At 41.3% G+C, this 17,373-nt stretch overlaps 1 protein-coding gene across 1 annotated transcript; it reads right to left on the bottom strand.

Annotated features, from left to right (window-relative positions):
* strn4 (striatin, calmodulin binding protein 4) lies at positions 1-16,885 on the bottom strand (the record flags this gene model as incomplete). The annotated part of the gene is given in 18 exon segments (XM_014005220.1): positions 1-129; positions 417-605; positions 1,604-1,690; positions 1,793-1,891; positions 1,968-2,108; positions 2,226-2,393; positions 2,873-2,994; positions 3,080-3,127; positions 3,207-3,382; positions 3,460-3,578; positions 3,911-4,006; positions 4,558-4,714; positions 4,819-4,996; positions 7,193-7,378; positions 7,513-7,591; positions 7,700-7,776; positions 7,878-7,981; positions 16,295-16,885. Coding segments are annotated over 17 exon segments (2,367 nt in total). The 5' UTR covers positions 16,655-16,885.
* Positions 16,886-17,373: the final 488 nt, after the last annotated feature.

Below are 17,373 nucleotides of genomic sequence, written 5' to 3'. Positions count from 1 at the left end.
GTGATGACCCATCCAGTGGGGTGCAGGACGAGTGTGTGTGTCGGTGTGTGTTTGTGGGTGAGGGAGAACGGACGAAATGTTTCCACTGTAGTCTTCAGTCTCTTTTGGCCCAGTTGAGGATGCAGGACACTGGAAGTAGAAAAACAGAAAAATGTTGGACAAACAGCTGTTTATAAGGTGGAACTAGGAAATACAAACAGTTAAGGTGTTTTCGGTGGAAGGAAATGTAGTAAATAAGCTATAAATAGATTATTTACTCCAGACCTCGTGAACTGTGGGAGGACCAAAAGCAGAAACATATCAATAGCCCAATAATTAAATAAATACACTAATAATGCATTAATCTCTGCATCTAACTTGTTAAAATCTGCTGTACTCTTTTCCCCCACATTTAACGTTCATCATCATCGTCTCACCGAGGTGACAACAGTGCCYTCACACAAAAATCTTGGCAAGTGCGTCTGCGCCGGCGCTGGCGATGAAGGGTTGGGAGGAGTGGAAGGCCACGTCGTGAATGGCCTCGTCGTGCTTCTTCCTGTGGGCGGTGATTTCCTGCACGCACGTCCTGTTGTCCAGCATCCACAGGCGCACGGAGCAGTCGTGGCCTGCAGGAGGAAAACGAAAAATCACTGTGGAGTTAAAAACAAATTCTCCCAATATTGTTTTTTTAAGTCGTAGTTAAAGCAAATCTTCTGTGCTGAAGGGCTATATAGCTTTTTTTAAACAAATTTATTCATTTCATTTAAAAACAAAACAAATGCCATACATACAACAAATAATAATACAACACAAATAAAATGAAAGGTAGCAGAAAGAAGAAAAAAATTCTTATTGATATCTGCCCTTTTTTAAATAAATAGAAACAATAATAGTCTTCAAACAACAAAACGTAACAAAAACTTCAATTCCTTCTCGAACATCGGTTCTTATGAATGTACACTACACAAATTCATATCTCCTCAACAATCTAACTTTCATCATTCTCTTAAATAAATTTATTGAGCCAGCATTTTTATAATCACTTTCCAGATTGTTCCACAATCTTATTCCTTGGACCGAAGTACATCGAGCCTTCAATTTTTTTCGGATTTTAGGCTTTACAACCATCTCTGTACACTTAAGGTTATAATTACTTGCTCTCTTAACAAAATTTAATTGAATATTTAGAGGTAATAAATTTTTATGAGCTTTTTACATAACCTTCAAAATATTATGATCAACCAGTTCATAAAATTTCAATAATTTCAACTGACAAAATAATATATTTGATGGGTGACTGTAATGTTTTCTGGTGATAATTCTTACAGCTCTTTTCTGTAAAATAAAAATGGGATTTGTAATTGTTTCACATGCTTTCCCCCAGACCTCAACACAGTAAATCGAATGTGGAAAAATTATTGCATTATATAACATAAACAAAGCTTTGTCATTAAGTAGCTCATAAGCTTTTGATTGTTTCTCCATCTCCAGCTTCTACCACTMATCTGTAGTTGCCCCAATCCGTCCATCCCACTATTACTTGTAAACAAGATGCCCAGATACCCGGATGTGTTTATTCTAGAGCAGGTTGAATATTAAGACGTAGAGTAAAAGTAATACTCACTGCCAGAGATGAGGTAAGTGCCTTTTGGGTCTGTAGTAAGACAGGTGACAGCATCTAAGTGAGCCACCATCGAGTGGACGACTTTACCTGCACAACCACACAACCAACATCAATTAGATCCAAATCGAAACTAAAGAGTCTGCAGAGGAGAGAAGCAGTGGATTCAGACAGAATCATCTGAGCAGATACCCGTCTTGTTGTCGAGGAAGCGGATGGTGCGGTTCTCGTGTGCCGTGATGGAGACCGGCTCAGTCGGGTGGCTGACGACACGGTTGATCAGCTCGCTGCCTGCATGGAATCCCAACCATTCAAGGTTTAACCAACTCAGCTGATGTTCGGACCTGAACATTAAAGTCAAACGTACCGTCTTTTGTCTGCGTCTCCAGCGTGATGACGRTCTGCTCCGTGTTGAGGTCGTACAGCAGCGTCTCACCGCCGTCGAAGGACACCACCACCTGGTTTGGGTCCGTGGTCACGAAGGCCACTGAGGTGGGCGTCCCGTGTTCTGGGAAAAGGTGATACTTCTCGCTAATCGCTTTTAAAAACATTTTGTTTTCGTTTTTATTAAAAAACCTACATTTTGATTTCTTTTATTGTGGTAAGACACTCTACAAATGGCTACCTCTCTCCTTGTTGAAGACGGACACGCAGGGAGACGAGTTCTGAGGGTCCCAGATGCGGATGGTGCCGTCGGCTGAGCACGAGGCGAGACGATGGTGAACCGCTGAGTAAGTCAGACCCCAAACGCTGTCCTCATGTCCTTCTAACACGCTGCTCTGAACACCAGGATCTGCCAGGAGACATCATCGACTGCCATCAGTAGAAATTAGCCACTTTCTCTTTTCAGTTTAATGATCCATGTGTGATAAATAAACTGAAGCTTAACAACTAACTCCCCTTTAAGTTTTATAAAGGTAAATTATAAAATTTTTACATCTGTTCCATTATGCTTATTCCCTGAAATCTACAAAAAGTATGAAACTGTGGAGCATTAACTATATAACGACTCTTTTCTAATCATCTGTAATCTAATCAGAAAAAATACGTCCAGTCTTTAAGGTGCATTCTCCTAAATGGACAGCAGGGGGAGCCTTCTTGTTGCAAAAAGAATCCATCCTGTAATTTATGAGGACATGACCAGTTCAGTGGATTTGTTGCCCAATTTTCTAATTGATTTAATCCTTATATTCAAGTTTTCATTATMCAGGCTTATTAAAAACTAGTTACATCTGTTTTAGGACTGTATAAATCATGGACTATTAGGCTTACCGTAGTTATCGTAGGGATCCACATTAAGGTCGGGCATCTTCCAACATCTAACAGTTCCGTCCAAGCCTCCGCTGTAGCAGGATTCTCCGTCCTCACTCGTGGTCAATGAAAGAACAGCTCCGCTACACAAAGAGAGAAAGACTTCAGTAAAGTAGGTCACCAATCAGCATGCAAGCTGTGAACAGATATGTCTGAGCATGAACTCACCTGTGAGCCCTAAATGTGTAGATGGGCTCGACYTCCAAAGCTGCGTTCCTGTGGAGCGACACAGACTCAAACGTTAGCTTCATTTAGCTTCCTCTCTGCTTTCTTTCAGCGRYAGCYGGACCCTTACTTTTTTGAGTGCATGGCCTTGTTGAGGTTCCACAGTTTTAGCGTACCATCCTCGGACGCCGTGAGCAGCACGGCCTGGCTGGGGTGAAAGGTCAGAGCGCGGATGGCGTCGAAGTGGCTGCGCAGTGTGAAACGAGGGTTCCACGTCTTCTTGAAATCCTCTCTGTTGTCCTGCATCTGTCACACCGAAACACACRGGTGAACATTTACGGCCATTAGCGTGTGTCGTGAGTGCTGACTACYTCGTTACTTACATCGATGGAGAGATCGTTGTCGTTGGCCACGGTGAGATCAGCCAGCTCCCCGAGGTTCATGTCCCCTCCGCCYACAGCGTCCATTATGAAGACATCAGAGGAAAACCCAAGAGCTCCACCTGCAGGTGGAAGGTGGAAAAGCACAAAGCGTTGTCTGGAAATAAGTTAAGCTTTTTTTTTTATAAAGTGTCAGTTTAGAAATCAGTGTCTTTTTATCCTAGAGCCTCACTCCCACACAACCAGAGATAATATTTACAGGTGTGGGAGGGTTGCAAGTCCCCCCCACCACACACACACACACATACACGCTTTGTGAGTGAGCAAACTGAGGCGGCATCTAAATTTGAGTTGTGGGGGTCTAAGCTACAATTGTGTGTGTGGGAGTGTAATGGTAAAAATATACATGGGAAAGATATTTAAAAAATAAAAGCATTAAATGTGCAGGTCTTACCTTCCCCGGAGCGAGCCTGTCCTGATATAGACGGGGGAGGAGAAGGTTTAGAAGGGAAGTCCGACATTATGCCTTGTAACTTGTTCCTGCGATTCTCTGAAGCCGGCAAGAGGAGAGAAACAAAACATCCAGTCATGACGAGAGGAGGAGGAGGAGGAAGGATGGAGAGGCCCACTTATGGACAGATGAAACAAATGTAGGCAGGAAACAAAAAAAGGCAAGAATGCATTCCTTCAACTTGATCATCGGATGTTCTAAAATGATTTAAACTGAACCTAAATGTGAAGGGGTGTAACGTCTAAGAGCTGAAGTGTAATAACGAATCAAAGAATGAAATGTGAGGAAATGGGAGAAGGCAGCATGCGTGGTAACCTTTGAAATGAGCCAGAGCAGGAACATACAGAGTAGGGATGACAGCCACAGAGCTCTACAGACTCACAGAGTGACAGCTCATGAAACAGGACAGAGAGACAGGTGGTTGGGAAAAAGACGTTGGTTTTTATTGACATGAAACAAAACAAAAACAAAAAGAAAACACAAGAACACGTCAAATGTATAAAGGTGAGCGTGGGCAGGCACAAAAACAGACACAGTTTGCTGGCAGCGTGTCTGACAGGGCTGCTGGTGTCTCTACGGCAGCGGCGTACCTAACTCCCGTCCGTCCCCTGAGATCCGGGCCTCTCCCGCCCCCTCCCCATCCTCCCCCGAGCCAAGAAAGTCAAACTCATTGAGGGCATCCTCCGAGTCGTCTTCGTCCTCCTCGTCCTCAGGGTCCAGGTCTGTGGTCATGGGCTCCGAGCTCATCTGGGCGGGAGGAAGACAGCGGAGAGAACATGGGACAGATTCACGTCATGACAAACCACTAATAAAGTGTGATTATGAAAGAAGTTTGCCTTCGCTGGACAGACCTTTACGCGGGACTTTTTGCTTTTACGCGGACCGTCGATACAGTCGGTGGCTATGCCTTGGAAGTCGTCTTCCTCGTCGCTGTCGTCTTCATCGTCATCCTCGCAGCCGTGAAGAAAGGGGATCTTATCGAGCACGGAGCTGCCGACACGGTCCTTGGAGCTCTCTTTGCCCGCGTTCCTATTAACACACACGCACAGGTTGTTGATTTTTTTAAACGTGTTATTGTGTACACTGGATGGCAGAATGGGTTCTCTTGACTGTAAGACAGGGGTCCCCAAACTTTTTCCTGTAAGGGCCACATAACTTTTCCCTTCTCTGGTGGGGGGCCGGAGTCAGTTTGTAACAGGAAAAGTGTGCAGGAGTGCCTAAATGTAAAAATTTATTGTTTTCCAGAAAGCACAATCAAATAACCCTCTCTGGGTTCTTCACAGTATGTATTCTGCGGAGCTAACAGTCCACCTTTTAGCTTTGAGAGTTTGTTTGCTCACATTTGGCCTTGCAAGCTATCATACTTGTCTTTGTGACGGGATTCATAGTGTCGCCGCAGAATGTATTCTTTGAATACCGCCACCGCCTATTTACAGATGAACAAAAAAAACAATTGTTTGTCCACTGCAGCTTAAATGCCCTGCATTCTGAATCAATTTTTCTCTTACCTAATCTTTTCACCATTATTTCATTCTCTCTTTGAGAGGGGCGGGTTTAGGATTTTTTTCTGGGGGTTGCCAGATAGGGGCACATCCCGCAGACAGGTGGAACAGAATGTCACGTTATATGTGTGTATGTATGAAATAGTTACTAACTAATAATAGTTAATAATGAAAATAGTTCATAACTAAGGAACATTTTATTGCAAAAGTCAAACTTTATAATCAAATATAAATACACATATATGAAAAAAAACTAAATGCTCTCTGGTATTGTTCTGGGGGCCGGACCAAATAGGGAAGCGGGCTGGATCCGGCCCGCGGACCGTAGTTTGGGAACCATTGCTGTAAGACTATAAAGCAATCAAATGTAAACAGTGCGGGCTTTCATGTGCAAACTCTAAAGTCTTAGAGCAAACAGTTAGAAGATGTCATATCTCAAAAGATGTCCTGCAGTTTACACACCCACAATGTCTCACACTACACACTGATGAAGGCCAGACAGAACACTCCTCTGCTGTTGCGTTGTGGCTTTCTGTGAAGCAAACTATGATCTGATGAGGTCATGTTTGACAATAGATAATCAAGTGTCTGCCACAAATTTCAATCAAGCTACGCCCATAAAATAGTTAAGATAATAATGTAGTAAAAAGTATTTTAAAAAACACCCCAACTAATTTTGCCACTGGGTTTAAAAGAAAGCAATCAAGCCTTGATTGCTGTAAAGACTTTCAGCTTTAATTCAAGGACTTACAGTATCAACCTCTCAGGAGTGATGTCACACATCAAGAACTACTATAAACATTCTGACGGTTTTGACAGTTTGATGTTAATTCTTTACCTGCAGTCTAAAATCCATGAATTTGATGAACTGTTTCCTGTCTCAAGATGCTCAGCCAGGCCTTTACTACAAGCCCTGTCACACTACAATGTTTTAGACAACTTGTTCCGACTTGTGAGAATTTATTCAACTACATATTTGATCTAATTGTTAGCACTACAGTGTGTATAGCTCCAAAAGAGGCTTCCAGTTGATCAAACATCATATAATTCCCTCATCAAACACATACCCAGAATGTTGCTTACATTACATATAAAACATACTGAGTGGCAACATACCACCTTGCTATATCGCAATGCATCGCAATTTAACAAATTGTGATATGTTAAATATGTCATATCACCAAATTCTTGCCTACACACAGCCCTAATATATACAGCATTTTCCTAACTGAAGGTGACAGACACATGCAATTATGGAATAGAATTTGTGTCTGTGTCTGTGCCTGGAACATATATAATATCCCCCCTTTAATAAGTTAAAAGTCTACTTGATTTATTTAATTTATAGATCAGTCAGTACACAAATATTACATTTCAGGCTTTTAGTTTTAGTTGTCGCGTGTTCTTGATCAGCCTCTTATTTACCGTCAAGGGCGTCCAGTTTTGCAGTGTTTGCCTGAATCAGATGAGAACTCCACACACTTCAGAAATCCTCATTATTTTTATTAGCACTGACGTGATGAGTAAACACAAGTGACTCAGTTTCTCAGTTTCACAGACAGCAACGGCTGCCAATTCTATCAAACTACTAGAACTGTCTGTTGTGTGTGTGTGTGTGTTTTTTTCTGAGCAGTAAAATGTGGATGCTGTTAGCGCCATCACTGCTGCACCTACTGTGTGTGTGAAATAACCTCAAAGCCTGTGTCTGCTTTTCCAGACTCACCTTTTAATTTGTTCCTCTATCTGTCGGACTAACAGGGACTCTCCGCCTGCTCGCGGCTCAGGCTCCTGACAGCTTTCACTGGGCGGGGGCCCGTTGGCCTCTGGGCTGCTCCGGCCCAGCAAGGAGCGCACACGTTTAGAGCGCATGTCCAGGATGGTGTCTGAGTAACCGACCTCCTCGAGATATCTACATTCACGTTAAAAAAAAAAGAAAAGAAAATCCATTTAAAGGAATGCTGTGACTTTAACACTAACGACACAATTCCAAGCTTCGTTTGTTTGGAACAGATTTAAAAGAATCAGATGACAGAGGACACTTACTTGCGTAGTAGTTGACGTCCCTCCTTCCAGGACATCTGATTGGCTGGCTCAACGTCTGCCTCGGCTGGTCCATTGGGAACTATGGAATAGTATCAAGCCATGAACAGGAAAAAAAATGCACATCTACAGAAGTAAAAGGTGCAATGTTATTAACGAAAAGTGTCCAAACAAGCTGTTAAAACCATACGTTGTTCTGCCTCCATCTCTGGCTTCTTGTCTCCAGGACTCTGGTCATTTCCTGTCTTCAGCTTCTGATGCTTTGCCCTGGATGTAAACATTTGATTTACAGAGACCCAAAAGATGCAAACAACTAATAAAATTCACACGTATACCAGGTAAGATGAGGACAAAAAAAAAACCTTTACCTTTCCTGTTTGAGGGCATACTCCAGCATTTTGATCCGTCTCACCAGGTCCTGTTTCATGTTCTCCTGTCCTTTCCTTTCACTCTGAAGGAATGCAACCTGAGCCTGAAACACACACAAACACAGGACGGTTCGTGAACACCGTTCATATTTTAGAAGGTATGCCACATTAACCATAACCTAAAAACAATTAAACTAAAACTGAATAAATATTAATACAAACTTAGAATTTGATGTGAATTTGTAAAGCTTTGAGAAGACTAAAGAGGACACAAAGCATTTTTAAGATCCTGCATTCCTTAAAGGAATCACCCTGTGCCTTTTAAGCCAACATTTGAAACTAAGATCATTTTATGCTTAGAAATTGAGTTGTATTTGTTTTAGTTTTATAAAAGACATGCTCCATCCTAATATTGTTAAATCTCACTAGGTAAGTTAGCAGAATTATCAGTAATTATTGTTTGACTACGGACAATTCRTTTGAGTTTCATTAAAATACATCCAGAGGTCCATGAGATATTTTGCTTATCCTAATGGGCATTCAAACACACACACACACACATAAAGACAATGACAAAAACATAACAAATAAAGCCAGTACACATATTTATTTTCTTGAAAGGTTTTGTCAGAAAAATGTAGTCCTCGATTTAACACAAAAGGTCATGYCAGCTAACTTCACGTGTTCCTAGTTGGATCTGAAACCAGTTTTTCATTGGCAATGATCTGCAGAGCTTTGAGGTTGGAAGGTGTCCATAACACCAGCTTTAAAACTGCTCCACAGATTTCTATAAAGACTCTGTGGACTCACAGGCTGCCAGGATCCAAATTCAGTTACCTTTTAGTTTTACATGATGTTTTAAAGTCAAAGTGAAAACGGAAGTCGTTCTGATGAATAAAAGTAATACTGATACCAACATGGTAAAAATGGTAAAATGGCACAAAGCCTGTCTTATGCAGTCTCATTAAATGCTGGACACTAAAATATTTAAAGTCAACTAAATTAGCAAAAAAAAGGGATTTTAAATGGGAAAAAAAACAAACTCTGATCAGACAAGCAGGCAAAAACTGACTGTTTAAAACCCAGACTAGTGAGCGAAGGTTTGAGGAACAAGGCTCTTATTTTGAACTTTTTTTTTTTTTTACAAACCAAAGCCTCAGTGCGCAGCTGCAGATGAGTAAAAACAAGGAACACAGGAGCCAAAGTCAAACACTCTCTTGTAAGACACATCCTTCCCCTTTCACTTCCTGTCTGCTTCCTTCCACCCTGCTGATAAAAACTTTTAACTTGAGGAAAGAGATTTTCTTCCTGCACTTTGTCACAACTTGTCAGAGTGTCTGTTGTGAATGACTCTCACCTACTATCATATCAAATTTTAGCTCGATATCRAACTACAGCCATTTAAAAGCAATTGAAACCATTTTTGTTTTAGCTGATGTGGATTAGCTGTAGCAGCCTGTTTGAACAGAGTTGACTATCAGCTGTAGATGTAATCTTGGTTTGTTGGTTTGTAGTTGTAGACCACACCAAAGTTCAGGTCCATAATTGTGAACTTGACTGAAATATATCCATTTTTTCTGTTTCTCAGATCAGTTTGCTTTGGTGCTCACATTTATTCACATTGCCTTCAAAAGCAAATKAGTTGTAAACATACATCAAATGATTATTTTGCTTAAGTTTAATTGAAATACATCCAGCGGCTCATGAAATATTTTGCTAACAGACAAATATGCAGAGATGGGGCAAAAACATTGTCATCCACCTTCGCCTTTCAACAACGGGCGATAAAAAACAATGTAGAAGTAGTTTAAAAAGCCTGACCCGGTTTCCACTCAGAGGATTTGCAAGCAGGTGACTGTCCAGTAGCTTTACAAAATTCCACTTTCTTTCTCTCTTGGTGCCAAGTGGTTGTGAAGCATTAACACAGCTTCAATTTTACAGCCCATTTCTCCTTCGCTCYCCCTAGTCTGTGTCCGCGAGTCTCCTCCCACACGAAAACGAAGCCCRGTGAAACTGGAACAGTCTTGAAAAATAAAAATWWAAAAAAAAWTWWAAAAAAATTGCCATCTCATGGGGCAGACGTTTGGCCTGCTTCTGAGCTCAGTCCTTAAGGAAAAGAGCACACAGACTCAGACATGTAATCTGTAAGGAGGGCCGGTGGYACGGGATAATCTGCCAAAGCAAAACCTTGATGCTGCGGAGTAATCCTGATTAATGCTATGTGATTTTATTTACTTATTTGGTAGCTGTGGAGATGCAATKATGGCGGCTCTGAATTAATTATGGTTTATAGTTGGTTTAGTTAAAGAGGAGCAGGTCGGTTTGAGAAAATGTATCTAAAGTCATATTCTGTGTTCGTCAAAAGCATGAGTCTTTAAGTGCATGTAAAAACTATTATGCAATTTACTTTAACTTCCTGTATTTATGTGGTTGACTTAAAGCATTTTAATTACAGGTTTCGTAACTGCCAATTCAATAATACRGTTTCCACATTTCACCAAGCAGATTAACACAATCAGACTTTAATGTTAAAGCAGAAACCAAAAACATCTGTACTGTTGGTGTACCTGGGCAGTACTGTGGCTGCAGAGGCACAGACAGAKGGAAAACAAGGGGTTTTATAGAATGGCATCAATGGACAGTAGGGCTGCTATTGCAATGGTGATAAATCCACATTTTCATCACTTCTCTCTTTCAGTTCTGTCATCTTGACACTCACAACACTCTACGTGTGCTTGAGCATCTCAGCGAAATCTGGTGTGAACACRAAGGGCAGAGAGAGTCCGTCTGATTGGCCGAACATATTGTTGGAATGAAGAACAAGAATGAATAGCAGTCAGTTTATAAAACTTTATGACCTAATGTGGTCTAAGCAGTAGGGGTGGGAATCTTTTACTCTGACGATTCGATTCAGATTTTTGGGGTCACGATTRGATTCAAAATCTATTTTTCACTCAAAACTCAATGTGAGCCCATTTGTCGTGCTCCTAAAGTGCTTCATCTTCATTTTTTCAAATTTTGCACACAGTGAAGCTCATGTCAAACTCACACTCATTCAGTAAAAAACAAAATGAGCCTAAATATTTGCATTCAGTAAAGACGGGGTCAGTTGAAACTCTCTTTGCACCAGTTTGGTAGTTTCCTCTTTGTTTTGGTGCTWTCTGTGCATGCATACATTTCAGAAACGGCTGCATGTGACGTCAGGACGTCCCAAGTGGTTACAAAATTGAGGTTGACAACCTTTGAATTTTTTTAATCAATTTTGGGACATTTTAAATCGATTCTGAATCTTTGTAAATGAGAATCACAATTCTGATGTAAAATGATTTTTTGGTGCACCCCTATGTTGTAGTTTCAGTGTCTTTTGAGATACTGAAACTACAACATCGTCATTGAGAAGRTCTAGAAAACTGTTAAAGGATAGAGGAGAAAAATCACATTAAAAGGGCAAGACAGCAAGTAAGTAGACACCAAAATGAGAGCAATCAAAAAGAGGAAGCATTWTTAATGTCACAAACTGTACCATTTCAGTTTTACCTCTAATTCTAATGACCAAAAGCGATGTTGTGACAGCTGGACATAAGACGGAAATCAACTTCTAACCACTTCTGATCACTGACGGATTGCGTAACGTGCAACTTCTGTCTCTCCACTTCACCCATAAAGAGAAGGGCYCACATTTTTACCCCCACACAGACGGGCTACAACCTGTCCTAACACACCGATAACCATCAGTCTCCTTTCTGCCAGACTCACACTCTGCACCTTGTTTTCATTGGCACAGACAACCTTCAGCCGCTCACGCTGCCTCGTTGGCCGAAGTAGAGACCATTAGGACCGTTTAAACAAAAAAATCTGAACACGCTTCTTTTTAATGATGAATAACAGGGAGCCATAAAGAAAAATATTTGAATGTCAAGAGGGTAATGCCTCTCCCCCTCATTCTATTTGTGGCTCACTTGTGTTTTTGGCTTTRGCATTCCTTCGCTTGCCTTTTCTTTCTGCTGTGGCAAAAATATTCCCACAGATTATTTTATTACCAACAGCAACGAAATTTAATGCCAGATCGTTTCTTGCAACATAAGCTGACTTTTAGTTAGCTTAAGGGCAGAACAGGTTCATACAAATAAAATTTCTTCAACGTGTGAAGAAATAAACTCTTAAGTTTTATAGAGCACACTAACACTCATTTTTACTCATATTTGTGGGAGCAGGGTAACAAATGAGACAAAGAAGCTTGTTCATCATCTGTTTAGGGTATTTTTATCATCTGGTGTGGAGCAGCGGGTCAAAGTACATTCCTACTGTTGTCATAAAAAGAACAATGTATTTCCTTGAATGAAACAAATCAATCAAAACAAAAGGACATTATGATTAAGACGCTGCGCTTAAGCTCTCCATATTATCATGGTGAAGGAACAAAGCAGCCTCACTGGGAGCACACCTGTTGTGCCATCTGAGCTCTCTTTCCTGAGTGTGTTTTCCTCCGTGTAGCACGCTGCTGCTGACCTTTTCCTCTCCGCTGTCGCGCCGAGAGCTGGCACATATTTGGCCTGTTCTGCCGGCGCTTCTCTGCMAGCTACAGAACGGGGTCAAGGGCGGCCTTTCCTTCTTCACAGACCACTTTTTCTCCATCTCATCCCCCGCGAGAGTCCGAAACAAGAATAGAGCGATGAACGTTTCTGGGACAGCGTGCTTTGGAGGAGTGTGTAAGTGTGTGGAGTTAGAAGTGAAATATATATATATATATATATATAAACTAATATATAACAGGATTACAGAAGTGTGGCCAGGACAAGTGCTGTGCAATGAACACAAATGTCATAAGTGTTTCCAAGCTAAGAGAGTGGAACTATTAATTAGAGATGTGTACCCAGGGGCTCAAAAGCCCACACTCAACAGGAAGTGATGTCATACGACTTATAAATAATCTTTTCCACAGCCTTGTTTGTCTAACAGACTAGAAGAAAAATCAGCCATAGACCAGCAATCACAACCCGTTTCTTCAGAGTCCGATAGTTTGATGGAATATTTCTTTATCCCTTAAGAACAGGGGGACATGTCCACCACCACGCGTCTCCAATCTGTTTGTCTGAAGACGTCCCACCTGGTCCAGACAGGAGAGGGAGCTTTAATTACTGACCTGTCAACAGAGACATGGCGCCACAGGTGGCCTCAAAGAACTGCACAGAGACGACAAGTGTGTTCTGGTCTCAGAGACGCGCTACAAGACCGAGATGTCCCAAAAAGTTGCAGAACAGCCTATTTCCTGAAATAGATTGGCATCTTTCCATTTCTAGTGTTTTTTTTTTAAACTGCTATCACCCCGAAAAATACCAGGCTCCCAACACAATTTCCATTTATAAAAAAACGGCTTTTTCCAGGATCAAATCTACAGATTTATAGTCAATTTAAGGTATATTTTCAACATCTAAGTTTTAACATTTACTATAGAAAATGTTTGCATGACAGCCAAGGTTTTATTAGCCTGGCCCTTGCCTAGTTCCTACGCAGCTCCGCTCTATTCTAGTTTCCATTCACTGCTCCGTCTGGGACTTCTCCCATTGACAAGGATTTCGCTGGCAGATTTTTAGCTGGGCCAATCAGAGAAGAGAACGTCAATTTTCTGCACAGTGTCTGCTTGTAGTTTATTTTACCTGGGCCACTCAGCAAACAGAAGGCGGAGTTTTGGATGACGTCGATGTTCTGTGCAGTGTCTGCTAGTTATTTTAGCATACGGCAGTGGAGGAAGTGAATGAAGCCAGTCCGTGTTGATAAGGCTTCCAGATTAAAATAAATTTGTCTGACAAAGCAGCAGCTCTCATTTATAGTCGTCTCGTTTGGCTCGGTATATTTCTCCTCTCAGTAGGGTTGTTTACAGCACATGCGATTTCCGGTTAGCTTCTTAGCTTAGCCTCCTTCCCAGCAACAACACATACTTGCTTGAGCAGAGGCCACGCCTCCTGCAAGAAATTGATTCTCTATGCAGCAAGTCCAGACCCTTGTACGAAGRAAAGTGAAGGACAGGGTCTGGTTTTAACCAGGCTAAGGTTTTATTATCCCAAAAGATGGCTTAATAAAATAAAGCCTAAACTAGGCTGGATTTAAGTGTGAAGGTCTTCTTTGTAAAATGTGATGTTTTGTTGAAATATATGCTACTTTCAGGTGTAAAATAAAAAGCTGCTTTTGATTTAGGATTTGAATAATAAACAAAATCAGTACAGTAATAGCAACGTTTAATAAATGGTTTGCACTTACGTAGCATCTGTTAAAATTTGTTTCACAAAGTGCTTTAAAACGTTTAAATGTTTTGCTTCCCCTAATGGCATGATGCATGGTTCCCGTGATACACGTGTGACATTACAGTGCATCAAATGTTATGTGTAGCCAACTAATGCGCACATGTAAGCTATGCTCTGAAGCGTGCAAGAGAGAGCCAGCGGGCATGCGAACTGGCATGTTGGGAGCTCTTTAAGCTATGTTGGCAACAAAAGCCAGAGGCCTGTGGCCCGTGGGTGTTAAAACCCAAGCTGGGTCAATTTTTCAACCTGACACTCCCGGTGATCTTCTCATTCTTTCGGCGCAGGACGCTGCTCTGATCGCACCCGTAAAACCAGATCATGTGCAGCAAATGACACACATGCAAGCCCACTTCCACAACGGGCAATAATAGCGCGTTGCACTCGGCACTGGCCTGGTTCTGATTCCCCTTCTGTCTCCTCCACGTGCCGAAGAAGAGAGGCGAGCTCAGCCAGTTTGTTGTTCATTTATATTTTATCCAGCTCCTATTTATAAACCACGTAGGTTTGAGTCAGGGTGGGCAAACCAAGAGCAGACTAACAGAGCCCATCGTATGTTTTGTTTTGTTTGTTTCATTTTGGTTTTGTTTAGCATGTGAACTCCAGAAGATCATTCAGGCTGCAGTAATTACAGGGGAACCGTGGTAACACAAGGCAGGCCACATATGGGTCTGAGAAGGAAACACAAACTCTTCTAAATGCAAAGCAAAAATGCATTTGCATGACTCCAACCTTTTTTAATCCTGGGGCGAAATGACAAGCAAGCAAAATAGCACTCAGAAACGCTCTGCCTTAAACATTATATTGTATCCACACAGGACGGCTCCATAAGTGACCCTTTATCTACACCCACCAGGGGGTCTTTGCTCAAGGAATTTTTTTTATTATCCCACTGACTCACACACTTGCAGAGGTTTTTCTGGCCATTTTACAGAAACAAATCGATGACCTTTAACTACTCTGGCCCACTTGTCTGATTTTAACGCAGACACAGCATTGGGAAGTGGGAGATCATTTTATATTGATTTATTTCATACATTTTAAAATTCCCCACGCAACCAGTGAGTCATTCGATTGTGTGCATATGTTTGTTTTTTTTAATTATAGTCTTACTTTCAGTGGTAGGAACAGATAAACTCTTTGCTGCACATCACCACTGGTTACAAATCAAGGAATGTCCTCCCAGAACAGCTGAACAACTTTGTTTAACAGCTGTTTTACTGGCAAACTGACCTACACAACATTTCCTGTGATAAGGAAACCATCTCTGAACTCAAATCACCACCGGTCCACAATGAAGTGATTTCGATTCAGAGCTCCATGACACAAACATCATTTCTAAACCACAACTGAACAACCACAGATGATCTGATTGTCTTATGTCGAGGTTTTATGAGGGGGATATTAGATTATTGTCTGCTCACAAACAAAACTTACACATAAATGACTCAACACAATAATTGTTTAAACAGACTGTGACTCAGACGTGTCTTTGATGTGTACACCTGATATAAATATAGATGAAGTAAAAGGCAAGGCAGCCACACCTTAACTATTTACTTCWGTCACAAAAGGCAAAAATAAAATGTATTTATGTATGTGCCCAGCTGTGACACAACATCAGCACTGTCAGAATACAGGAAAAAACAAATACTAATTCATTAAATTTAGTGTATGAAATCAATTTAATTAGTTTATTTAATGGTATAATTACTGTTCAGGTGACTAGTCTATTTTAATGGAATTTATTATTGTATTTTAGTTTATTTAGTGAGGTTAATTGAATGCTTTATTTAATCTAATGTCATGATGATGCGACTGGAATTGTTTGAATTTCCCACTGAGATAAATAAGAGTATCTGCTAGTTAAATACATGGTGATATGTAGCAGAAACACTTTTATTTATTAAACAGTAATAGAGCATCCTCGTGGATACAAAGTGTTAGCCCATTAGCATGTTGTCCTCCTTGACACTGATTGTTGGGGACACTAACCAAGCTAAAATTGCTCGTGTAATTTCCGCACTGGCCACGGCGATTCTGGGACAACAAAACACACACGCTTTTCTTTCTTTCTTTGGTTGTTTGTTTTGTAAAAATTTAATTTTGTGCATTTACCCTGAGTTCGTCCCTCTCAGCTTCCCAGCGGTATTTCTCGGCCTGGAAACGTCCCCATTCGAACTGGATGAAGTGCAGGATCCCTGGAAGCGTCATGCCCGAGGAGTCCCCGTCCTGTGCGTCTCGAGGCTGCAGCGACCCACCACCGGGGGCGGCCCCGACTGCTGCTGCTGCCGCTGCCGCCGCCGCTGCTGCGGCTGCTGCGGCTGCTGCTGCCATCGGACCGGTCGCGGGGGCTGTGGTCGTCTGGCCCGGTGCTGCTTTCGGCCCGTTTGGGTTGCGCCCCGCTCCGCTACCGCCGCAGCTGCTGCCGCCTCCGGAGTTCGGGTTTGGTCCTCCACCGGATCTGTCCGCCTCCATTTTAAACGTTCAACCTCTCGCCAGGATAAGGAGATGAAAACGGACAGAATGTAATAACGAAAAAAATAAAAAGTATATTTATATAATATTAAAAAAAGGCCCGGCCCCCCTTTCCAAACCTCTGTGTTCTTAACCAAAGCTGCCCTCTAATTTTCCTTTTCTCACACAGAGCAAAATTACTATTCACTCGGAAAATACTACACTTCCGCTTTAAAACCTTCAGAATAAAATACGATCTTCACGCAAAATTGAAACATGTTGACATTTTTTGTCACGAATTTGACTAATCTCACAAAACGTATGTTTTTCAATCAAAATAAATAAATAAACAACTGATTTAGTAGCATTCACGTGAAACAACTGTTAAACTTGTGTTTGCGACCTTTATTTTAATTGCCCTGATTCATTTCCTCTCKTCATGAACGCTTTTGAACATATCTCATTTGGACGAAAAATAGGACGGTGTTTTCCGTAATAAACAAAAAACATGTCACTTTTGTAGTTATTTCCTGCCATTTTGTGAGAACGGGTTACGAAAAAGGTCAATTTGCACAGCTATAACTCCGCTTCCGGTTTAACTTTTCAGAAAATTTATTTCAATTAAAATCTCGAACATCTTTGTTTTCTTTTCTCTGTGAAGAAAATAAATATATTACATTTGAATATAATGAGTCTCGAGCCTTTTCTTTTTTATATAGTAACAACTTTATGTTTATAAT

This window comes from Austrofundulus limnaeus, unplaced genomic scaffold (assembly GCF_001266775.1).
Source record: "Austrofundulus limnaeus strain Quisiro unplaced genomic scaffold, Austrofundulus_limnaeus-1.0 Scaffold29, whole genome shotgun sequence".
NCBI classification, from domain to species: domain Eukaryota; kingdom Metazoa; phylum Chordata; class Actinopteri; order Cyprinodontiformes; family Rivulidae; genus Austrofundulus; species Austrofundulus limnaeus.
This window is presented reverse-complemented; position numbering and strand designations above follow the sequence as displayed.